Source organism: Eubalaena glacialis, chromosome 3 (assembly GCF_028564815.1).
Source record: "Eubalaena glacialis isolate mEubGla1 chromosome 3, mEubGla1.1.hap2.+ XY, whole genome shotgun sequence".
In the NCBI taxonomy this organism is placed as follows: domain Eukaryota; kingdom Metazoa; phylum Chordata; class Mammalia; order Artiodactyla; family Balaenidae; genus Eubalaena; species Eubalaena glacialis.
This window is the reverse complement of record NC_083718.1, coordinates 95,691,025-95,715,783: the sequence shown is the minus strand read 5'-3', so window position 1 is coordinate 95,715,783 and position 24,759 is coordinate 95,691,025. Positions and strand designations below refer to the sequence as shown.

At 35.5% G+C, this 24,759-nt stretch overlaps 1 protein-coding gene across 6 annotated transcripts in view; it reads right to left on the bottom strand.

Annotated features, from left to right (window-relative positions):
- The window catches only part of ST7L (suppression of tumorigenicity 7 like), an 89,211-nt gene that overhangs the window by 23,461 nt on the left and 40,991 nt on the right, over positions 1-24,759 (bottom strand). For 3 of the 6 annotated variants that reach the window (XM_061183692.1, XM_061183691.1, XM_061183690.1), the window contains 3 exons: positions 12,656-12,806; positions 9,537-9,629; positions 4,200-4,451 (listed from right to left, as the gene is read on the bottom strand). In XM_061183692.1, the coding sequence (XP_061039675.1) occupies positions 4,273-4,451; positions 9,537-9,629; positions 12,656-12,806 (423 nt within the window). In that variant the 3' untranslated portion in view covers positions 4,200-4,272. Of the gene's footprint in view, positions 1-4,199; positions 4,452-9,536; positions 9,630-12,655; positions 12,807-24,759 lie in introns of those variants that run through there. The other 3 variants (XM_061183687.1, XM_061183688.1, XM_061183689.1) reach the window with 2 other exon arrangements.

Genomic DNA, 24,759 nt, shown 5'->3' with positions numbered 1-24,759 from the left:
GATAATTGTGGACAAACCTTCTCAAAAGTTCTGGTCACTGTTCAGTAAAAGACAATAAGCATTTATATCTGCTTATTATTTTTTAAAATTTAATCTGGGGAGAAAAATGTTAATTATTTTTGGGAAGGGACTGAAGAAATCCCAGTGAGACATTCTGTAGAGAGGTCTTTTGTTAGTATAACATCTGACCTTCTATATCTTTGGAAATCATGCAAACTTGGCTAATGTAGTACTTAAAGAATTAATCAAGCAGATTGTTAGGCCCTAGTTACAGTGGAGCCAGCCAATTATGAGTTGCTCAGAAATTCATCACTGGCATGTCTAACCACATTTTCCCACATAAAGATTAGTAGAAATATGTGGAAACTGGGCCCATTCCCACCCCAGCACAGCTACAATATGTGTTCAGTGAAACAAATTTTAACCAAGTTTTGCCTTAGTGAAACAAACAATTTATTTGGGAATCTTCCTGATTTCTGTCTTTACCCTTAACATCTTTTCTGCCAACATTGCAAAGGCTGCCCCATTTAGTTAAAACGCAACTAGGGATTTTTATATTCAAACACACTTGTGAATTCAAAGCACTAAAAAGTCACATGCCAGAAGCCTGAATTTATCAGTAAGTTAATGAAATTCCCAAAGACCATCTTCAGTCTTTTCACTGTTGTAATATGCCCTCCCAAGACTTACTAAGAAGAAAGCTTTTCTTGCAAGATAGAAATGAAAGAGGCCAGAGTAGATGAAGATTGGTTCTCTAAGGAGAGGGCAGTGCTGCTCTTAAATAAAGAAGCGCCTTTCAGATAAGCAGAATCAGATTCCAGTTCATTGGTTTGCTGGCTACCCTTACTTTGAACTCTCATATTTAACCCGGCAGGCTTCAAAGCAGGTGAGAAAGTGACCTACCACTTAAAAGCAATTTTTCCTTTTTCAGGAATTCTGGTCTTAGAGAATATCAGCTCTGATATCAGCACATTCCACATCTCCAGGGATTTATACAATTTTTTTTTTCATTGCACTATGTCTAATGTCCGGCGAGGAGAAAAATCAGGAAAAAGTCCTAACTTGCTGAAAATGAAGTCTTCTTCCATATAGCTTAATATCATGCAAAAGAAGAAGGGGCACTAAAACCACTGACCATTCTAGTGCATTCCCTTCCATTTATCTAAACCTGATGTTCAGTGAGGATTATTAAAAATCATTAATCCCTAGTGCCTTGCTTCACAAAAAGGCAATTTTTGTAACAAATGCATTTTAACAAATTCAAACTGAATTTACTCTAGCATGTGAGCTAATACAAAAAGATACTAGATGAGGAAGAGACAATGGCAACAATGGAAGGAACTTAGGAAATTTTCTTAAATTGCTTTGCCTTACTAAATAGAAGAACAAATATGTTTCAAAGATTCTTCATTGATTTCTGTACTTCATTGATACTGTACTTGGCTATCAAATATCTGACCTAACTGAAAATTTTAACACAGGTAATTTGCAACTTATCAATTGGTTCTGCTCTATAAGGCACTTTGCTAGTGCCTAGTGCCTAGAATTTGAAACATTTCTCCACTTTCTGGTACACATAATGTACCAGAAGTATAGTACTAATAGTATTGTTTAAATGATACTTAACCACCATTTCTATGGAAAAATGCATTTTGAGTTTACTAGTAGAACATGGCTCCTCCAAACATGAAGGGGGTAGGGTTTCCCACTATAGCTGCGCTTTGGTGATGATGATGACAACGACGATGGCAACAACAGCTAACACCTAGTTTTTACTGTCAGCAGACACAGTTCTAAACACTTGATAAATTTTAAACTCATTTAACCCTCACAAAAACCCATGAGGTAGTACTATTCTCATTTTACAATGTGGGGTGGCGGGGGAAGGTTAAGCAACTTACCCAAGGTGGCACAGCCAATAAGTGTCAGGGCTGGAATCCAAAGCAAAGCAGTCTGGCTCCAGAGCCTACGTTCATAACGACTCTACAATCCTACCCCTTCTCCACCTTGATAAGGTGGCACTATCCAGGAATTCTAAATTCTTCCTATTGCGGGTAGAGCAAAGCAGGACTTCTCAAGTTTTAAATGTGTACATAGGATCACCTGAGGATCTTGTTAAAATGCAGATTCAGGAGGGCTGGAGTGGTGCCTGTGGTTCTGCATTTCTAACAATTTCCTGGGTGATGGTAATGCTCCTGGGGCAGAGACCACACTATATTAAGTGGTGAAGAAGCAGAATTTGAGCCTCTAGTTTTCTTGCTGTCTGTCTGTTGAGGTATTTGTATATTGAGTTTATAAGCTGGAGCCTGCCTATACTATAATCATTTCCCATTAATTCTTAAATGGAAACTGCCCTTGGAACTGCTGCATAACAAATATCGGTCTGCAGGTACTTTCAGTAAAAACTTAACTTTTAGGAATTTAAAATGTACATGTAAAGGCCACAGGGATAAAACGTGGCTGTAAAAGTTTGCTGTCAGGCACATTTTAAACACTATACACTACCAACAAATACCAAAAGATAGTAAACAAATGCCTGTTTATTGTTAATCAACTAGAATCACAGTAAATTAATAACTTTTGGTCTAAAAAAGAAGCTTCCACTTTCAAATGTATAATTATTCATTCTCGGACACTGCTAGGAGCTTGTGCTATGCAATCTTAAAGGCTCTTCGGGTGTATCAGAGATCTCTTAGGTAAAGGCAGACACTATATATATACTAACACTGATGAATAGAGCAAACAGTGAGTACACTCCACATTAATTTTAGCCAGTACCTCATGGAAGTACACTACTAACAATGACTACATCTTTACTCCAGATTCTAGATCTTCCTCCTCTCTCTGTTTTACCTCCTTCCCACTGCCCTGAGAGAAACCCAAGGACCATCTCTCCCATTGCTTTCCTGTGATCTCAAATACACAGCTGCATATTTTTTTCCGGTTGTTAAATTGACAAGATTCTCTGTTTAGTCCATTTTTTTCCATGCCAGATTACACTGTGAAGTCATTTCAGTTTGAGACACACTCGCTCCCCAGTCAGCACCATTGCAAGCAACAGAGTTATGGTATGATCACTAAGCTTTCTTCTTATACTAAAAGGAAGCAGAAGAGTCAGTTTCCAACCCAAATATCTATGCTCCCTGAACAACAGTAAAAAGTCATCCCTCTTGAAGCCTAACCCAGAATCAAGTGTAGTCTCAGACTCCTAGGCCTACAGCCAGTGGCAACTTAACCCATTATACAGTTGACCTTCAGGGAAAAAGAGAAACCAGTGCTCTTACTACTGGTGTCAGAAGAAAACCAACTAATCTTTAAGGCACAAAATAAACTCTTAATGCAGGAAAAGAAAGTGTGAGGAAACAGGGAGTTAGAATGGAGGCACATAGACAAAAATATAGAAATTACGTTACCAAGTAAGGCCTAGTATTTCTATGGTTCTCAGTGCTTTTCTATTTGGAAATATAATGAATTAACATTTTCTTTTTGGGTTTGAATTCTTATCAGTTGGTAAAAATACAAAGATATACAAGACACATTTTTTAAAAGGCTTGGAGACTTACAGGGACTTATCTTTGGTAATTTTGCTTTGAGCCAGTGACATTAATTAACAGGTTTATGTAGAAAAGTAAATAATCATGGGATACTCTCTCAATATCAGTCCTCAAATACTTTCTGGACCTGGGTCCAGAAATGGGGAAGCAGTTCAAAACTAAAGGGTAAAAATAAAAATAAAGGTCTGTACATGGTTCTGCACCCAAGGTTGGGAGATCAATAAGAACATGTAGATATAAAAACAGGGAGAAATTTTGAGTAAAGAGGCACATTCTGAACCCAGGGCAAATGTCACAACTGTCCCAACTTACCTACTTATTCTTCATCCTAGTTGCACTCTTGAATTTAACATTCACCAAATCCTGAGAACTAATGATTTCATTTAAATGGAAAAATCAAAAGGCTTCTGTACAAAACAAGGGATTTTTTTTAAATGCCAAAGAAAATGCATTTAAAAGGGGTGGATTATTCTTTAGCTAGTAACAAGGGCTATGCTTACCACCAAAAGTGATCTACAAAGACCAACTTTATAATGTTATGCCATTGTATTCTCTAAACTTCTAAGCAACAAAAATACAGCTCAAATCACCAAAATCTTATGTTTGACATATTTATGGCAGCAACTTTACAAATCAATTCCTGTAATTTACTATAACAAATATCTTCACTGCTCAGCTGGTTTAGCACAAACAGATCAGAGATGGTTTCTTGTGTGTTTTACAAATACTCTGCACAAGTCCTTGAGATCATACTTACAGCTTTAGCAAAAACACCCATGATTTCAGGAAACTGGTGTGTGAGAAGAGCTATCATTGCTGTAGAAGAACACAGTCCTGCTGTGAAATGAATGAAAAAAGGAAGCTCCTTCTTTGGGTAAACAGAAACATGATGAAACGCTGCAAGGGAGAAAAGACAGAAATGGATTTTATTTCAGAATACAGTGTAAGCCAGTTTTAATATTTTCAAATGAAATCCATGTATAAAAACTAAAAAGGAAAATGTTTTTTAAAAAAAGAACAAGAAGTCTCTGGTCAAGCAAGGGAGAAGGAAATTATTATCCATTATTTTCTCTAGCATCAACAGCACACCTACATAGCCAGACGACTGTCGGGAACTGGGAATAGGATGGCACTGTGGGAAAGAACAGTAATTGTAGTCATGCTGAGGTGGTTTTGAAAAAGAGCTTTGTCACTTATTAGCTGTGTGATCTTGAATAAGTTGCTAAACCCTCTAGTAGTTGCTATGGAGTTGTTATGATGAATACTATAAGCCCTTTATAAAGGTGTTGTTATAATTTTGATCTTTGGGAGCTCAGAGGTAAGTATAGAGATCAAGAGACAGACGTGTGGTTGGAGATTTACCAGAACAATCAGTTAACAATTTTACCCAGTTATTAATAAGTGTCCTATATGTGGCATTTCATTGAGCACTGTAAAAATCTAACCAGAACACCAAAGCCCTAGGATTCTGAACATAAATGGAGTCCCTTGTCTTATTTTACCACATTCGCACATTTACTCAGGTATTATTTTTCTAATGATTGGATATTTCATTACCAATAGTATTCAGGTAGTTTTATGTTATTTGAAATTTGAAAATACTTGAATAACAATGCTGAGAGGAGCCTACTACAATGACTGGCAGACAGTTGGTACTCAATAAATGTCTGTTAAACTGAGAGTTATTCTGGGACTTCAGTTGACTGCTCAGGGTTGGACACAAACCTAGGAATTCCTGATGTAATATCCTGCATAAGTAAGGAATGACTAATTCAGTGCTGAATCGAGGTCAGCTATAAATTTAACTTTTTAAAACATAATGATTCACAGGGAAGATTACACCTAAGTTTCCTTCAGTAGCCAGGAATTTTTTTTATGTCTTATACTATCTTCAGAAAGTATATACCAAAAAGCAAACTCATTAAAAATCCAGAAAATTTCCAGAGCCTTGAGTCATGTTTAAAGTAAAAGCACACCAAGTCTGAATTTTTTTAAATTAGAAACATTAGAAGCTGTGGACAACATTGTGCTTTCAGCACCCAAAAAAGCAGCAGTTCCTCCTGCTCTGTCCCTCAGCCATTAGAGGCCAACTTCTTCCAGCAAATCAAAAGATACAAACCATATTTGCAAAGACAGGGAACAAATACTTATATGTGCCAATGGTTACTATAATTGCTTTCGTGTGAGAGACAGCACAATTAATAATATTAATTAAACTGTAGCATTTTGTGGCTCACAAAGTGCTTTAATTTATATTAGTTTAATTTTTTTCAATAACCCTAGGAGATAGATAGTATTATTCCTATTTTATAAGGTAGAAAACTATATAGCTTTAACAGGATAATTTTCTAAAATGTGAAATTTTTATACTGTAGGAGAGATCCAATTATTTCTTTTTGGATTGCTTTCTGTAGATTCATTTGTCAGTCAATGTTTGGCTAATACATCAAAATAATGGATGACTAGTACAGAAACACTCCCTTGGAAGTAAAGTTCAAATTTCATCACTGGCTTGTAGAGAAAAATTTATCAGGAGGCATAAAAGACAACTAAATAGCTATGTGAACTAAGGGAATAGTTCAAGTCTGAACTTATGAGGTTCATAAGCAAATTCCAGAATGCTGTAAGTCATATCAAGGTTGAAGGAGAATTGAAAACAAAAAACATTAAGTACTCCTGGGTATTAAAACTCCACATTATTAAAAATTTGTTCATTCTACCATAGTCAGAGACAGAAAAAATACTCTAAGAATATACAATATAATCAAACTAAAACCCCCAGAATATCCCTCCTCTCCTACCTTCTAGAATTTGCAAATGAGTAGAACCCTAGAAATAATAAAGCCCTGCCAAAAAGCAAGCTCTCTTCTTATAGCCTATGGCTCTGACAATACATAACAATAACAACCTTGATTTTATTCACATTACTATGAAAGACGGCCTTATATCGGCAACCTCTGTAACGATTGGAGGCGGGGGCATAATTTTAGGCTAAATGTATTAGCCTAACATAATACACTCTTGTATACTGATGTTCCGCAATTAAAGATTCGTTCCTTTGCCTTAAATATCCTTGTTCCCATTAAAATGGAAAAACAATACCTACTATCACCACCGTAATAGGAAAGGAAAAATTTCTAACACTAATGACCTTCTAATTGCCGAGGTCAATGGATTCTTCTCAGTAATTATCTTACTAAATACCTCGGATACTCCTCCTCACTTGGAAATTTTTTCCTCCTTTTAGTTTCTAGGATATCTAGTTCTGGTTCTTGTCCTGTCTCTCTGACCACTCCTTCACTGAATCTTCTGACTCCTTATTGGCCACCCATCCCTTAGACATTTTCATCATGGTTCACCCTTAGTTTACTTCTCACACTCTTTACAGTTTCCCTTAGTGATCTCATTCATGCCTAGAAAATGATGACTCCCAAGTCAGTTTTGTGATGCAGAGAGATGCAGAGGGAATGAGATATTTTGGCAATTTTGTTTACATGACCCGATCCTGTCCCTGCGCCACAGCTGACTGGATCAGGGATGAACACCTGGTAAATGTGATTTACTCTCCCAGAAGTTTTAGAAGTGGGATTGAGATATTCTTCATTCTGTATTATTTGCCTGAACTGATGACATGTAAACTTAGAGCTGTATGGGGGTATCAAGTTTGGCTACATGAGTGTCTAAGAAGGGAAAGCCGAACCGCAAAGATTAAGATATAAAAATGAAGCAGATACACTGAGAGAAGCAGAAATGAGAGCTCATACAAAGAAAAGATGGAGTTGGGGAATGAAAAAAAAAAGAAAGTGAGAATAGGAGAGGCTGAAAAAGGCAGTCAGAGACAGAGATATACAGACAACTGACTCCTGGAAATCCTGATAGCCTTCTAGTTTCTGGTTCTAGTCTCTTCTGAGGTGCAACTGTAATTGTTGCCTTTGGGTTCCTTGAGATAATCCAGTCTTCTTCCAACAAATTCTCTTTATTTTAAAGCTAGTTTCAAGTGGCTCTCTTATACCCAAAGAATGCCTGCAACATTTACTATTTATATAACATATATATTTAATAATATACATATTATATATAACTTACAAATATATCTTAGCCCCATATATGTAGAGATACAAAATATAAAGGCTACGTATGTTATGTTAAATAGATTAAATAATAAAATATTTAAGCATATACACACCTACATACACATACACGGATGTGTGCAACATACTCAAAAATAAAAAACCCTGGGAGAAAAATATCAGCATACTCAACTTCCATAATCTCTCCTAAATTTTTATCTATCTGTTTGAACTTTTCAGCTCATTAAGTCTGTTGTAAAAATGCAACTTTCCTTCCTAGACTTCAGTTCTAATGGACCCAGAATTGTAAAAACTGTGGTATAGATTGATATCATAAGAGGAAACTAGCGTTTATAACTTTCAGCATACTTACCTATCAGTTAAATTTAAAAAAAGGAAAATTAAACAGAAATTTACCAGCTCACAGAGAAAAAGAGTGAGTGGATGCTAAGGCAGCTGAGACAAAAAGTACAGACTATTCTTTCAAAAGTTTGGCTTCCTGAAAGCAGGAACTAGACGAAAACACTCTCAGCAATCATAACCCTATGTATTTATGGTTCTCCTCCTGACTCTTTGACTGCTCTTTTTAAAACTGGAAAGTATAGTCCCTCCAACTTCACTCTTCTTTGTAAAGATTGTTTTGACTGTTCTGGGTCCTTTACTTTGCCATATAAGTTTTGGGATCGGCTTGTCAACTTGTAGGAATTGTATTGAATTTATAGATCAATTTGAAGAGAACTGTCATACAAATAATATTGGGTCTTCCAATCCATAAACGTGGACTGTCTCTCAACTTATTTAGATTTTCTCAGCAGTATTTAGTGGATTTTAGTATACAAGTCTCACACTTCTTTTGTTCAATTTATTCCTAAATTGTTTGTTCTTTTTGATGCTACTGTGATTGGAACTGTTTTCTAATTTTCATTTTGGATTGTTCATTGCTGGTATGTAAATAAATGACTGAGTTTTGTATAATTACATCCTGCAACCTTGCTGAACTTGTTTATTAGTCCTAACAGTATTTTTATGGATTTCTTAGGATTTCTTGCACAGAAGGTCATGTCACCTGTGAATAAAGACAGTTTTACTTCTTTCTTTCAAACATGAATGCCTTTTCTTTTTCTTGCTTGACGGCATTAACTAGAACCTCTAGTACAATGCTGAATAGAAGAAAGCAGACACCCTTGTCTTGTTCCTGATCTTAGCAGGAAAGCATTCAGTCTTTCACCATTAAGTATGATCTTAGTTGTGGGTTTTTCATAGATGCTCTTTATCAGGTTGAGGAAGTTCCCTTTTATTCCCAGTTTGTTCAGAATTTTTATCATGAATGGGTGTTAGATTTTTGTCAAATGCTTTTCTGCATCTATTATCCTTTATTCTATCACATTTTCAGATGTTAAAGCAACCTTGCATTTGTGAGGTAAATCCCAATTGGTCATGGAATATAATCCTTTTTACATGTTGGTGGATTCAGTTTGTTAACATTTTGTTGAAGATGTTTGTGTCTATATTCATGAGAGATATCGTTCTATAGCTTTCTTGTAATGCTTTTTGTCTGATTTTGGTGTCAGGGTAATGCTGGTCTCACAGAATGAGTTGGGGAGTGTTCCTCCTTTATTTCTTAAAAAGAGTTTGTGAAGGATTGGTATTATTTCTTCTTTAATTGTAAGATGACTGCTTTTTTTTTTAAATATCTTTAATCTTTGTGTCCTTCATTGCATCTAGCACAGGGTTTTACCCAAAAAATATTCAGGAATGAACTAAATTATGCAACTACATCCAAGAAGTGGCTAAAATAGTATTTAAACAGCATCCTGAATTTCAACCAGAGGTACTTTTAAAATGGGAGAATACTATGAAAAACAATCTCACAACTAATTTTAAGTTTAGGAAAACTTGAATATTTACTTACGAGGTAATAGCTCTCTATCAGCAGTCTCTGTGCAGCTGGGATAAGGATAAAATAGATGGCCTTTCTCTAGTGGGTATGGAATCATTCTAAAAGCTGAGTGAAAAATAAAATACATATGTTGACATTCAATTCAATCTCACTTTCATCCTCTACTACAGTCAAAGCTATTTTGGAGACGTATTTTTATTAAATTTTCACACAGAGTTTTATTTTCTTTTTTAGAGAGATATTTTAGATGAAAGAAACAAAGTACGCAAAGGAACAAATAAGGAGAAGATCTATATAGAGAATCATGAATGGTCTGGCTGAAATAAAACTAAAGGGAGTAATGGATGATAAGACTAGCTGTGTCCTTCTTACCTCAGTCTCCTCATCACAAACACAACAGACTTAATTCTCCACGTGTGAATTCCACTTCTTAGGGAAATCACATAACTGTTGTAGTCATAACTATTGGCAACCTAAGAGTTCTCAATGGCTCCTAACTTCATATGTGAGCTGTCACCAAGTTTTCTGTGAGCTTATTTTAGATCAGGGGTCACCAAAGTATCTAAATTAAGTACCTAAAGGGATCACCTTTGGCCAGACCTGGCCCACTGTTTTTGTAAATAAAATTTTATTAGAATACAGCCATGCCTGTTCGTTTATATATTATATAAGGCTGCTTCCATGCTATAAGAGTTGGGTAGTTGTGACAGAGACTATGGCTCACAAAAACTAAATATTTACCGTCTGGCCCTTTACAGAAAAAGTTTACCCATCTCTCATCTAGATTATCATCAACTCCTACAAACTTCTTAAAGAAGAAATCCTTATTGACCTACTCAACTATCAAAGTTGAGATAAGGTTTTTGTTTTTCCCTTAGTCCTTGGCTCTAAAAACTTTTGTTAAAATATGGATTTTGTTTTGCTACAATAAAATATAGTGATTTTTCCAAAGTCACAGAGCAAATCAGTGGCACTAGGAAATCATTCATCAAGATGATTATTCATGAAATACAGAATAAATCATATACTTATTGAAAACTTCCTATGTGCCAAGCAGAACACTAGGCACTGAAGACATATACAAGGTGAATGAAATAGAGTACCTGGTTCTGAGAAGCGTACAGACTACTGGAGAAAAAGCCAAAGAAAGTCTAATTACCCCAAAACATCCAGCTCCTCAGTTTTAGTAGTCCCGCTTTCATTAATCTGTATATTGTCAGTATCAAGCACAGTGTCTGACCCTCAGCAAGATGTTAATGCAGAGGTTCCCAAATTTTCTTGGTTCAAGGACATGTTGTGTCCTTCATGTCTCAGTAATTTGCTATTGATGTCCCTACACTGAAAGAAATATCTAACAATTCCACTTATTAAGTAGTGGGTCTGATCAACTTCAAAAGTTTTTGTTCTAACAACTTAGCAGCGATTTGAAAAAAAAAATACACATAAATTAACGAAAAAATAGTTATTTTATTTTTAAATAACCATCATTTCTTCCTAATGGGATATATGAGCCTGTTGGGCACTGCATAATTTCTCGAACCTTGGAATCACATTGGACACCACTATCCTCATTTCCTGTTCCACACTGATTTTTGTGTGGTACTTCTTTTAATCACAGCAACTAACAAAACCCAGCTTTGCAAAGCTATGACAACACTGAAAAAAATAGAGAATGGAGAGCTATCTAATGTTGAAACCGTGAACTATCTAGAGCTACAGTCTGAATGGTGTATTGTTATGTTTCTACTAAAAATTTAAAATATCCCATGGCACTCTTGTGAATTTGCTATAATACCCAAAGGTGCCTCAGTGCAAACGTTGAGGAGGTTAACCAATTTTAGTGAATGAACATTGAATTTATTTTGAACATTGAATTTATTTAGTGAATGAACATTGAATTTTCATTGACAGGTGATTTTAAGAAGTTACAAATGAGAGATCTGGTAGTTAGTGGAAAATAATCCACTTCTCCAAAGAAATGTACAAATGGCCCATTAACACGTAAAAAGATGTTCAACATTACTAATTATTAGGGAAATGCAAATCAAAATCAAAATGAGATACTACTCCACACCCATTAGGATGCTACTACCAAAAAAAACAGGAAATAACAAGTATTGGCAAGGATATAAAGAAAGTGAAACCCCTGTGCATTGCTAGTGGAATGTAAAATGGTTCAGCTGCTATAGAAAATAGTATGGTGGTTCCTCAAAAAATTAAACACAAAATTATATGATCTAGCAATTCCACTTCTAGGTATACACCCAAAAGAACTGAAAGCAGGAACTTGAACAGATATTTATGCACCCACGTTCATAGCAGCATTATTCACAATAGTCAAAAGGTAGAAACAGCCCAAATGTCCATTGATGGATGAATGGATAAACAAAATTTTGTATACAACTTACGATGGAATATTACTCAGCCTTAAATATTGTATGATTCCACTTATATGAGATACTTAGAGTAGTCAAACTCATAGAGACAGAAAATAGAATGGTTACCAGGGGACTGGGGAGGAGGGAAGAATGGGGAGTTATTGTTTAATGGGTACAGAATTTCATTTTGGGGTGATGAAAAAATTCGGGGGATGGATAATGGGGATGGTTGCATAACAATGTACATGTATGTCACTGAACTGTACATTTTAAAATGTTTAAAATGGTAATTTTAATGTTATATGTATTTTACCACAATTTAAAAAAAATTTTAAAGAATCGAGTTGATATCAGTAATGAGGAAAATAGTTTCACGTTGTACACATCTCAAAACAAAACCAAAAAAAAAAAAAGTCCAATTTTTAAAATATTAGAACAATAGCTAGCCACATTAAAAAACTTCTAAATGAAGGGATATAAGTTTCCATTCTTTCCTTATAAATATTTAAATTAAGTGAACATATAGGAGAATACCCAAACAGTTTCTCATTCTGCTTTTCCTAAATGTGGCATTAATATAAGCACATTACATGTTTCTTCTACCAGTATACCAATAAACACCACTGAGTTCACTTTGAAACCAATCTGAACAAGTCCTTAAAGAAACTCAGATAATCTCATTACAAAAAGACTGCCTGTGAATGGAATAATTAGTCAGAAAGATTAGTGTTGCATTTGGAAAAGAATACTTACTGCCTTCCCATGTACACTGTAACAGATTAAGAGCACCTTCTATTCGCTTCCAGTGCTGAAGATGAAAGAAAGCATAGGCAATTGCTTCACTATCGCCCCGTTTCAGAATGTGTTCTGGAGGTAAAATGAGACTTTTCATCTCTAGTAAATACTAGAAAAATAACACACACACATAGACACACCACAGAAAAAAAGAAAAATTATGCTAAATTCAAACATCCACAGAAGTGTAGATTCAAATTTTATAAAGTTAATTTGATTTAAACAACAAACATTAAGCTAGTTGAAATGACATGAAGGTCCTACTGACAAAATGCTTATATAAATGCAAATTCCAAAGACCAGAACATTCCTATAGGTAAAAATAAGGTAATAAATGGCTTATGTGTGACTTTACTAAACACAAATGGAAACTCAAGCTGAGGAAATAATGTTGGAGGAAATTATTTACTTTTCCAAAAAAGAATAAGTGTAAAAAATTATAAAACACAATTTTGGAATAACACGTTGTGGCAACATTCAATTTTTTTTCTTTATTCCCCTTCTATAGTGAAGGAATTTAATTGTTAAGAAGTTCAATTAAATTAATATTTACTGAGTGCAAATCACTATGCTTGTTAGGGAATGCCAAAACACTATTCTCTAGAGCTTCCTAAGGTAATGAGAAAGACAGATTTCTTTTTCTATTTTCTCGGCCGCACTGCGCGGCTTGCGGGATCTTAGTTCCCCGACCTGGGATTGAACCTGGGCCCCTGGCAGTTGAAAGCGCAGAGTCCCAACCACTGGACCGCCAGGGAATTCCCGAGAAAGCCAGATTTCTTAAGTTAAAAATTGTAACCATACTGGGACTTCCCTGTGGTCCAGTGGTTAAGAATCCACCTTCCAACGCAGGGGATGCAGGTTTGATCCCTGGGCGGGGAACTAAGATCCCACATGCCTTGGGGCAACTAAGCCCGCGTGCCACAACTACTGAGCTTGCGTGCTCTAGAGCCCATGCATCACAACTAGAGAGCCCACATGCTGCAACTACTGAGCCCACGCACTCTGGAGCCCGCGCGCCACAATGAAGGGCCTGCACACCACAAGGAAAGATCCCACATGCTGCAATGAAGATCCCATGTGATGCAACTAAGACCCTACGCAGCCAAATTAAAAAAAAAAAAAAAATTATAACCAGACTATGGTAAGTACTTCACTAGAGGTATAGATGTATATAGGAATATGGATAGGAGGTATTAATTTTTTAATTTAGTTTTCAATAACAGCTTTATTGAGATATAATTCACATGCTTTACAGTTCACCCATTTAAAGTCCACAATTCCATGGTTTTTAGTATGTTCACAGATATGTGCAACCATCACCACAATTTTAGAACATTTTCATCACTTCAAAAGGAAACCCCAAATGTATATCTGGTGCAGCCTCTATGGAAAACAGTGTGGAGGTTCCTCAAAAAAACTAAAAATAGAATTACCATATGATCCAGCAATCCCATTCCTGGGCATATATCCGGAGAAAACTATAATTCGAAAAGATTCATGCATCCCAATGTTCATTGCAGCACTATTTACAATAGCCAACCTAAAAGTCCACTGACAGATGAATGGATAAAGATGTTATACATATATACAATCGAATACTACTCGGCCATAAAAAAGAATGAAATAATGCCATTTGCAGCAACATAGATGGACCTAGAGATAATCATACTAAGTGAAGTTAAGTCAGAAAGAGAAAGACAAATACCATATGATATCACTTATATGTGTAATCTAAAAAATGACCCAGGGACTTCCCTTGTGGTCCAGCGGTTAAGAATCCGCCTTCCAATGCAGGGGACACGGGTTCAATCCCTTGTCGGGGAACTAAGATCCCACGTGCCGTGGGGAAACTAAGCCTGCGTGCCACAACTACAGAGCTCATGCGCTCTGGAGCTTGCAGGCCACAACTACAGAGCCCACGTGCTCTGGAGCCTGCGTGCCACAACTAGAGAGAAGCCTGCATGCCGCAATGAAAGATCCACCCCCCATGCCGTAACTAAGACCCGACACAGCCAAAAATAAAATAAATTTTAAAAAATAATAAATAAAAATAAAATAAAATATGACCCAAGTGAACTTTTATGAAACAGAAACAGACACATGGACATAGAGAACAGACTTATGGTTGCCAAGGGGAGAGGGGGTGGGGGAGGGATGAATTGGAAGTTTGGGATTAGCAGATGCAAACTATTATATAGAGAATGGATAAACAACAAGTTTCTACTATATAGCACAGGGAACTATATTCAATATCCTGTGATAAACCATAATGGAAAAGAATATGAAAAAGAATGTATATATGTGTATAACTGAATCACTTTGCTCTACAGTAGAAATTGACACAACATTGTAAATCGATACTTCAATAAAAATTTTAAAATAAGGAAACCCCATACTCTTTAGTTATCACCCTCTACACCCACAATCCCCCTAAGCTCTAAGCAACCACTAATATACTCTCTGTCTCTATAGATTTGCCTATTCCAGATATTTCATACAAACAGAATCACATAATATAGGGTCTTTTGTGACTGGTTTATTTCACTTAGCATACACCCATGTTGTAGCATGTATCAGTACCCCATTCTTTTTTGTGGCTGAATAATATTCCATTGTATGGACAGACCACATTTGTTTATCCATTCTTCATTTGATGGACATTTGGTTTTCACCTTTTGGCTATTATGAATAATGCTGCAATAAACATTTGTGTATGAATTTTCATGTGAACAAATGTTTTCATCTCTCTTGGGTTACCTAGGAGTGGAATTGCTAGGCTATATGGTAATTCTGTGTTTAAGAGGTATTAATTATGATTTAAACCACTTGATAGAATTTGGGATTTGAGCTGATATATAAAGACAGGTGGAATGTGGATGAGCAGATTGGGGGTATGGTGGGGAGAAGAATAGGAGGACATATTCAATGTACAGGGCCAACTTGAACAATTTTAACTCTTGAGACTTGAGAGCATAGTGCAAGATGAGTGAGTGTGCCTGTTAAAGAAGGATAAGTGAGTGTGCCTGTTAAAGAAGTTATAACCTAACAATTCTTATTCACATATGAAATTAAATTCTAAACTCTTGAAGAAGATACTTGCCTTAATATTATAATCCATAACAAAAGCAGCATAATTAGTTACCGCACTAATCAAATATACTAATTACATGAAGAAAGATGCAAAATTATACTTGTACATCATCTTTATTATTAAAGTGGTCAACTTAAAACAAAATCTTTTAAAAAATATTTAGTTAGTCTTCCAAAGACTGAGGCCAGAGTACACCTCCCCTACTAGACTAGGTGTGAAACCACCTCTTTGGTTTTCAATAATTTGATACCAAATTATGTGTCATATGGTCCAAACCACATTAACAGCTATTATAAGATATAAAAAGAGAAACATTCCAAAGGTGCCTTAAAAGATATATTCTCACATTTCAAATTCTAAGTTCCTCAGGTTGTTACACAAGCTAATAAGATAAACAACATAAATTAAACAGTTGAATTTGTGAAATACTTTGTAAAACTACTACAAACAGGAAGAATTCTAAAAATAATTGAAGTGGTTTTAAATTTTAAGCCTTAGGTTATTAATCAATACATATGTACTCATGGTATTAATACATCTGAAGTAATTTTTCTTTTTTGTTTATGGAATATGCCTTTCCAACACTTACTGAGCTTAATGCTCATCTTGAGTTACTCTTATTCCTATACCCCAATAAAGCTGAAATTAAAAAGCAAAAAGATAAAAAGAATAATTACTCTTAGTCTTGATGTCTCTAGCTCTCTCCTCAAAGTGTAAGAATGCAGTCTGCTTATCAATTTATTTTAGCAGATGTCACAAGCTATGAGATTATTTACTAATCCAGTTTGGGGACTTAACATTTCCCATTCAGTTTCTTAAAGGAATGCAGCAGAGGTTGTGTCCTGGTCAAGCAAAGCCCATTTGCTGCCTGGCTGGGTTCTCTACCCTTAGTGCCTTGGGCCTATATTCAGGAGGGTAATATTCTTTCTAATCCTCTTTAATCCTTGCCCATTTTTTAAAACACAGTAAAAGATCACTCGCACCAGGCGACTGTGGGAAAATGGACTCAAATAGCTGACCTCTGACACGACTCCTTATGCTCTTTGCAAGTGCACTAAGAGCTTCTTCAGTAGGAAGCAAAGAAAATGAAGCAAACACAGTGGAATCTCCATCATAAAAAGAATATCTTATTTTCAGAGAGGTTTAATACTTAAACCAAGTCCTTTCGATTAGAGTTCTGTTTTATTTTACAGATAAAAACATCTCAAATTATTTTCAATGTGTTTTAGAACCCTGAAGCTTTAGACTAAACCCTATCTTGGTAGCCACTTAGCAAATGGTAAGCAAAGATATTAAGTTAACAATTATTGAGTAAAACTTATATTATAAAAAGTATCAACTTAATATATCTAAAAATACTTTTGTGAATAGCAACTATATATCTATACTTTCACTGAGCAATAATCTAAGTGACAATTCAGAATCAGATACAGTACGTTTATTAGGAAATAATACTTCAGGATTTTATATTAAAAATCTTCACTATTTAATCATTAAAAAATTGTTTCCTTATGCTGCCTTATTTTTTATTATCATGTCTTACCTACCAGCAAATGTCCTCTACAATTTGACTTCAAAGAAATTCTTATTTTTCAGTTTCTGAAAATAGGACACTGAAATAAAATTTCACCCTCAAAATATAAAGAAAAATTTTCAGTTTAAAGAAAATATACTTAGGGACTTCCCTGGTGGCGCAGTGGTTGAGAATCCGCCTGCCAGCGCAGGGGACACGGGTTCGAGCCCTGGTCCAGGAGGATCCCACATGCTGCAGAGCAACTAAGGCCGTGCGCCACAACTACTGAGGCTGCGCTCTAAAGCCCTCAAGTCACAACTGCTGAACCGCAGCACTACAATTACTGAAGCCCGCGCGCCTAGAGCCTGTGCTCCGCAACAAGAGAAGCCACCGCAATGAGAAGCCTACGCGCCACAACGAAGAGGAGCCCCCGCTCACGGCAACTAGAGAAAGCCCGCATGCAGCAACGAAGACCCAACGCAACCAAAAATAAAATAAACTAAAAAGACAAAAAAAAAAAAAGAAAATATGCTTAAAATATGTAATTATAGGATTATTACTCATTTTATCTCCTCCACAAAGTGCTACTCAAGAATTTCTGCTACCCAGAATAAGCTGTAGTCACTACACAATAGAAACCATACCCTTCATATTCTACTTCAGCACCTAGTATATTACACTATCCAAAGCAGATCCTAAAATAAGTAACTGACTGGATCTGACATATATAGCTAAAATGTCTTCAAACTCATACCTATATTTCAGTTTTACTTAAAGATATTTTCTAACATTCTGGGCAAACTAAAAACAAAACAAAATGAAAACAAAAAAATTCTGCTATCAAGACTTTACTTCTGTATGAAGAAGAATATGAAAGGTTAAAAACTGACGGGTAATTTGTTTTGTTTTGGTCTCTTTTTAAAAGTACATGCTCACAGTACAAAAATGCAAACATTGCAGAGTTACACAGAAAAGAATCTATTACAAGATTGGAGAATAAAAGAAAAAAGGAAATAAAGATAATAATCTGATTTATGTTTGTCTGGATTTCTTTTTTTTAAGCATAACATACTGATTCTACTTTTCTTAAATATAGTATCAAACTGTTACACAACTCACTTTTTACTTCACAATATATCTTGTATATCTCTTCCCATCTCTATATAGATCTAACTCATTTAAAATATAGTATAGTATTCCATTAAAAGCTGAGTTCTTTTATCAGTTAAGAAATAAGGTCATGCTGAAATTGTACTACTGTCCTTAAAAGGCCCAAAGTGACATAATGTAGCAAAACCCACAAAATATTAAATGGCTTAAAAATTTGATGGGATCTAAAATTTTATTTTCTTTACCTTAGATAGGTCTTTATAGTAATGCAGATCTAAATTACAAACATGTTTATTTACCAAACATTTATTGAATGCCTGTTATGTGCTAAGTAGAATATCAGACATCAAATGATGCTAAGACAAGAGTCCTGCTTTTTAAAAAGCTCTCAAATAACTAAGGGAGAGACATACAAACAGACCAAAAGGAAAAAAAAAAAGATATGATTAAGGTACTAAAGAAACAGAAGAAAGAGCCATTATCTCTGCTTGGGAAAAGTGGGAAAGACACCTCTACAAAGGAAGCAACAGATGAGCAGGATCTTGAAGAATGAGTAGAAACTTGCCAGGTAGAGAAGAGATTGAGCATATGTACAACGGTAGGGAGTCATAATGAGACCTGGCCAATCCAGGGAATAGTAGCACTGGAGGTAAGGAACAAGGCAGAAGCGGTGAGGAGCGAGGTTGGAGACAGATACTGGGCCCAGACTATGAAGGGTTTCTATACACGCAATACTAACGGGTTGGTCCTTATCGTGTAGGCAATAGGGAACAAGCAGAGCTCTTTAGGCAGAGTAAGATTTGCTATTTAGGTAGATAACTCTGGCAATGGTCAGAGTAGAGAGGGGTTGATGGCAGGGAGACCACTGAGGAATCTGTTTTAATGGTCCAAACAAAAGATGGTAGAGTATTTGAGATTCCTGTATTTCTACACATACATATCTGTATGTTTAAAAATGCATAGAAAATGTCTGGCAACATATACACCACACAGCAACAGTGGTTACGTGAGAGAAGTAGAATTGGGAGAGAAGAAACGGCATTTTTTACTTTATAAACTTCTAAAGGGTTTGAATTTTTTTTAAAGCATTCATTACTTTTATAACAATAATAATTTTTAAAAGAATAGGTAGTGAAGGTGCACCATGAGCAGTGACAGTGGGGATGGAGTAGATGGCTAGATCTGAAAGAGATTTCATAGGTCATAATACGAGTTGGTAATTTGGAAAGAGCAGAGTAAAGGTTAATTAGAGAAGATAATAATAAAGCCATAAGTCAAAATATAGAAATAAGGAAGGAGAGGCAAGTTGGAGAAGAGACTAAAAAATAAATTAAAAAAAAATCAGTTTGAGACACATTAAAGTGTCTGAAGTACTTATTAGATACCCAGGTAAAAATTTCCACAACTAGATAGAAACGCAAGTCTAAAGACAAGGAAGGAAGCCAGAGTTAACATATTTGGAAATAACTGGCAAATAAAATATAGTCAAAGACATAAACCAAGGCTGGTACCTAGTATGTGCTGCAGGACCTTTCATATTACCTCCAAATCACCTTCTTGTTATATCTGGAAATTGCCTGGGCCAATTTTAACTAGTATTCAACTATGGACAATATACTCAAATAATTACTCAAAGTCTCTTGCTTTTCACTAAAAATGTTAAAAATTAAAGCTACTTTGGAAGCTATAGTTTAAAAGACATAATGATGTATGGTCTGATGGTATCTTTTATAACTCTAAATTCATACCTATGCTTACGCTCAAATTCACTTTAATTTTGAATTGCTTTGATCTTTATAATTTATCTCTAGATTACTTTGTTTCTATTACTTTGCAAATCTTACAACAGCTTTTGACCAAAAGCAATATAATTCTGACCTGAAGTAACGATAATGCTTTATAATCTTCCTCTTAAAAGCAGAGGTTAAGGAAAAATCTCTCTGAAGGCATCTGAAATTAAGGTACTTTGCTCTTGATCAGTCATGCACATCAAGACCAATTTATCTCTCCAATTAGTTTTCTCAGTGCACATTCTATGAGATTGGACAGGCAGGCCGAATGCAAAGATTCCACATGGAGGTGTATTATAAGGGAGACTAAAGAAAGTTCCCAGATAGAAAGTAAACAACTGCTGTATGAATAAACTGAAAGAAAACATGATACTACCTAGCAGCCTCAGGAGCAAAGGGAAAGTGATCTTATATTAAAAGGAGAGGGACGGGAGGCTAAACAGGGCATGTGCTTCAGGAAAATGACTTTCCATATCATCCTACAGAGCAGCACCTCAAGAGATAAGCATTTCATATCTCAACCCTTCCACCTGGGCCACAGTACAATATAATGGAAAGGCAAAGGCCTCACTGTGCTCTAAGTATGGGTCACAGACTTTAACACCACTTCCTTTTTCTCCCTGTACTCCTGCTATGCCACTCAGAATCTCAACTGAGTGCCCATCTCCCTCATCTTTTACTTATGCTATTATAATGTAAGTAGTCTGGCCAAAGAAATGTAAGCCTGCTGCTAAAGACCTAGTACCTTCTCTGATGGATGGGACTCATAACATCCTACGGGCTTTAATTTCTGATCAGCCAGAATGGATTTTACCTTTTATGTATCAATTTATTTTTAAAATTCCCCTTGCACTTGTAAAGGCCTCCTGGCATGGTCTACTTTCTTAGCAGCACAATACCAAAACCAGTTTTATTGTAAAATAAGAAATAATAATTTTAAAAAGCTACAGATAGCATATTCCTAAACATGTATACTCAAGTTGTAGAGATTTACTAAACAAGGTTTTGTTTTGTTTTTAAATGTTCTATGCCACTCTTCCCTCAAGGGCTTCTTCGGGAAGACACAAACTGTCCTCAGGGTATTAAGTAATTCAAATTAGTTAATTCCTAACTGTCTCACCTAACCATCTTCACCTTCACCCCATCTCAACAAAGGAATCCCCAAATCTTATACATTCTAAAGCACTAAACTAATATTTACAAGGAAAGAGGACACACTGGAACAGCTTAAACAGGAGGAGAAAATGGTAACAGAGTATAATAAAGCAGTGATGGCCATAATAATCAATGCTGTTGCCTGACACTCAGACATTGTGTTGAGAACTTCACATATATCATCTCATTTAATCAGGAGGCATGATACGTTGACAGTGCTTTCCATGTTGAGTCAGATTCTTTTTTCTTTATTGAGGTATAATTTAAAAACAGTAAAATGCACAGGTCTTAAGTATTCAGTTCAGTGAGTTTTAAAAAACATAGACAAGGAACTTCCCTGGTGGTCCAGTGGTTAAGAATCCTCCTTCCAGTGCAGTGGATGCGGGTTCGATCCCTGGTCAGGAAACTAAGATCGCACATGCTGCAGGGCAACTAAGCCCGCGAGCTTCAAATACTGAGCCCGAGTGCCACAACTACAGAGCCCGCGTGCTCTGGAACCCATGCACCACAACTAGAGAGAAGCCCAAGTGCTGCAATGAAAGATCCTGGGTGCCGCAACTAAGACCTGACACAGCCAAAAATAAATTTAAAAAAAAAAAGAAAGAAAAGAAAGAAAGTAGACAAGCAACACCATCACCCCAGAAAGTTCTCCTTTCCAGTTAATACCTCCATCCTGACCACCTGAGGCAACCACCGTTCTAATTTCTGCCACAATAGATCACTTTTACCTTTTCTTGAATATCACATAAATGGAATCATTCAGTATATATTCTTTTGGACAACGCTATATTTTTAAGATTCATCCATGTTTTGCTGTATCAGTAGTTCTTTTCTTTTTATTGCTAAATAAATTTTTTTTCTCTTGGATGTATACGTTGGAGTAGAACTGGGTCATAGGGTGAGGTATATGTTCAATTTTATAAGAAATTGACAAAGTGGTTGTATCATTTTATATACTCTTAGCAGCAATGTATTAGAGTTCTAAATGTTCCACATTCTTACCAATATTTTATCAGTATTTTTAATTACAGCCATTCTGATAGGCATGATACCTTGTAATTTTATAATGCATTTCCCTGATAACCAACGATGGTGAGCACCTCTTTATGTGTTTATTGGACATTCCAATATCTTCTTTTCTGAAGTATCTGTTCAAGGCTTTTGACCATGTTTTACATTAAAGTTGTCATTTTATATTTATATATTCTGGATTTGAGTCCTTTGCCAAACAAACTGGAAATATTTTTTTTCCCTATTTGTGGTTTGCCTTTTCATTATTTTTAAAATGATGATGATTTTATTTTTATTTATTTATTTATTTTTGCCACACCACACAGCTTGCAGGATCTCAGTTCCCCAACCAGGGATCGAACCTGTGCCCACGGCAGTGAAAGCACGGAGTCCTAACCACTGGACGGCTGGGGAATTCGCTGCCTTTTCATTTTTCTTAACACTGTCATCAGTGAGAAGAATTTTAAATTTTTGAAAAGGCCAATTAAGAATTTTTTCTCTTACAGTTAAGTGCCTATTGTGTCCTAGGAAATCTCTGTCTACCCCAAAATTTCAAAGGTATTCTTAGATGTTTTCTTCTAGATGTATAGTTTTAGCTTTTACATTTAGGTAAATGATCCATCTCAAATTAATGTTTATGTATGCTATGAGAATATTTCATGATTTTTCCCCCCATTCATACATCTAGATGTTCCAGCACCATTTGTTGAAGAGTTTCCTTTCCCCACTGAACTGCATTGGTGCTTTTGTCAAAAACCAAATGACAAAATACATAGAGATATATTTCTGTACTTTCTATTCTGTGATTTTGTTTTTAAGGCAAGTATCTCAAATTTAAATCTAAAAATAATAAAATTTAGAAGAATTTGGTGGTAGTATGCTAATAAAAAAAACCTTCAATGAAATATTGCAGCAAGCTATTGCTAGATCCTAAATTAAAGTTAGATAATACTATTCTAACTGATGTGTAAAGTGTCATACTAAGAACAATTACATCTATAGTAAATCACTGATATTTTTGGATTTAATATTTATGATTTCAATCATCTGTACTATCTCTAAACATCCATGATTTATAAAGCCATAATTTTGCTAAGGCACAAATTTCAATCATTTGTGCTCTGAGGCTTGTGCACACATGTGAGTAACTTACCAAATGAATAACCCTAGTTGACTCTTCAGCATCCATATCTCAGCAAGGTTCACGACCCATCCTCATGTTCTCATTTCAGGAGTAAAATTATATGTTATACTGGTATTTCTCAACCCATGAAGATTCACAATGGTTTTGGACCATATTAATCAAGAATATCAATGGCTAACTATAATAATAATGTTGAAGAATACTTTTTATAATAAAAAGATGAATTTTAAAATGTGCAAAGGACTTGGATATTTATCCAAAGAAGATATACAATCCCACTCCTGGGCATATATCCGGAGAAAACCATAATTAGAAAAGATCCATGCACCCCAACGTTCATTGCAGCACTATTTACAATAGCCAAGACATGGAGGCAACCTAAATGTCCACTGACAGATGAATGGATAAAGAAGATGTGGTACATATACACAATGGAATATTATTCAGCCATAGAAAAGAATGAAATAATGCCAGTTGCAGCAACATGGATGGACCTAGAGATTGTCATACTGAGTGAAGTAAGTCAGACAGAGAAAGACAAATATCATATATCGTTTATATGTGGAATCTAAAAAAAATTGGTACAAATGAACTTATTTACAAAACAGAAATAGAGTCACAGATGTAGAAAACAAACTTATGGTTTCCAGGGGGGAACAGGGGGGAGGGACAAATTGGGAGATTGGGATTGAGATATATACACTCCTATATATAAAATAAATACCTAATAAGGACCTACTGTATAGCACAGCGAACTCTACTCAATACTCTGTAATGGCCTACATGGGAAAAGAATCTAAAAAAAAGTGGATATATGTATAACTGATTCACTTTACTGTGCACCTGAAACTAACACAACATTGTAAATCAACTATACTCAATAAAAATTATTTTAAAAAATTAAAAAAAAGAAGATATACAAACGGCCAATAAGCACATTAAAAGATGTTCAACATCATTAGTCATTAGGAAATACAAATCAAAATCACGAGATGCCACTTCACACCTACTAGGACAACTACAGTCAAAACACAGACAATAACAACTGTTGGCACAGATGTACAGAAATTGTAACCCTCAAAAATTGCTGGTGGGAATGTAAAATAGCACAGCCAACTTTGAAAAAGTTTGGCAGTCTCTCAAAAAGTTAAGCATAGAGAATTACCATATGATCCATCAATTCCCCTCCTAGGCATATACCCAAGAGAAGTGAAACCATATGTCCACACAAAAACTTGCACTTGAATA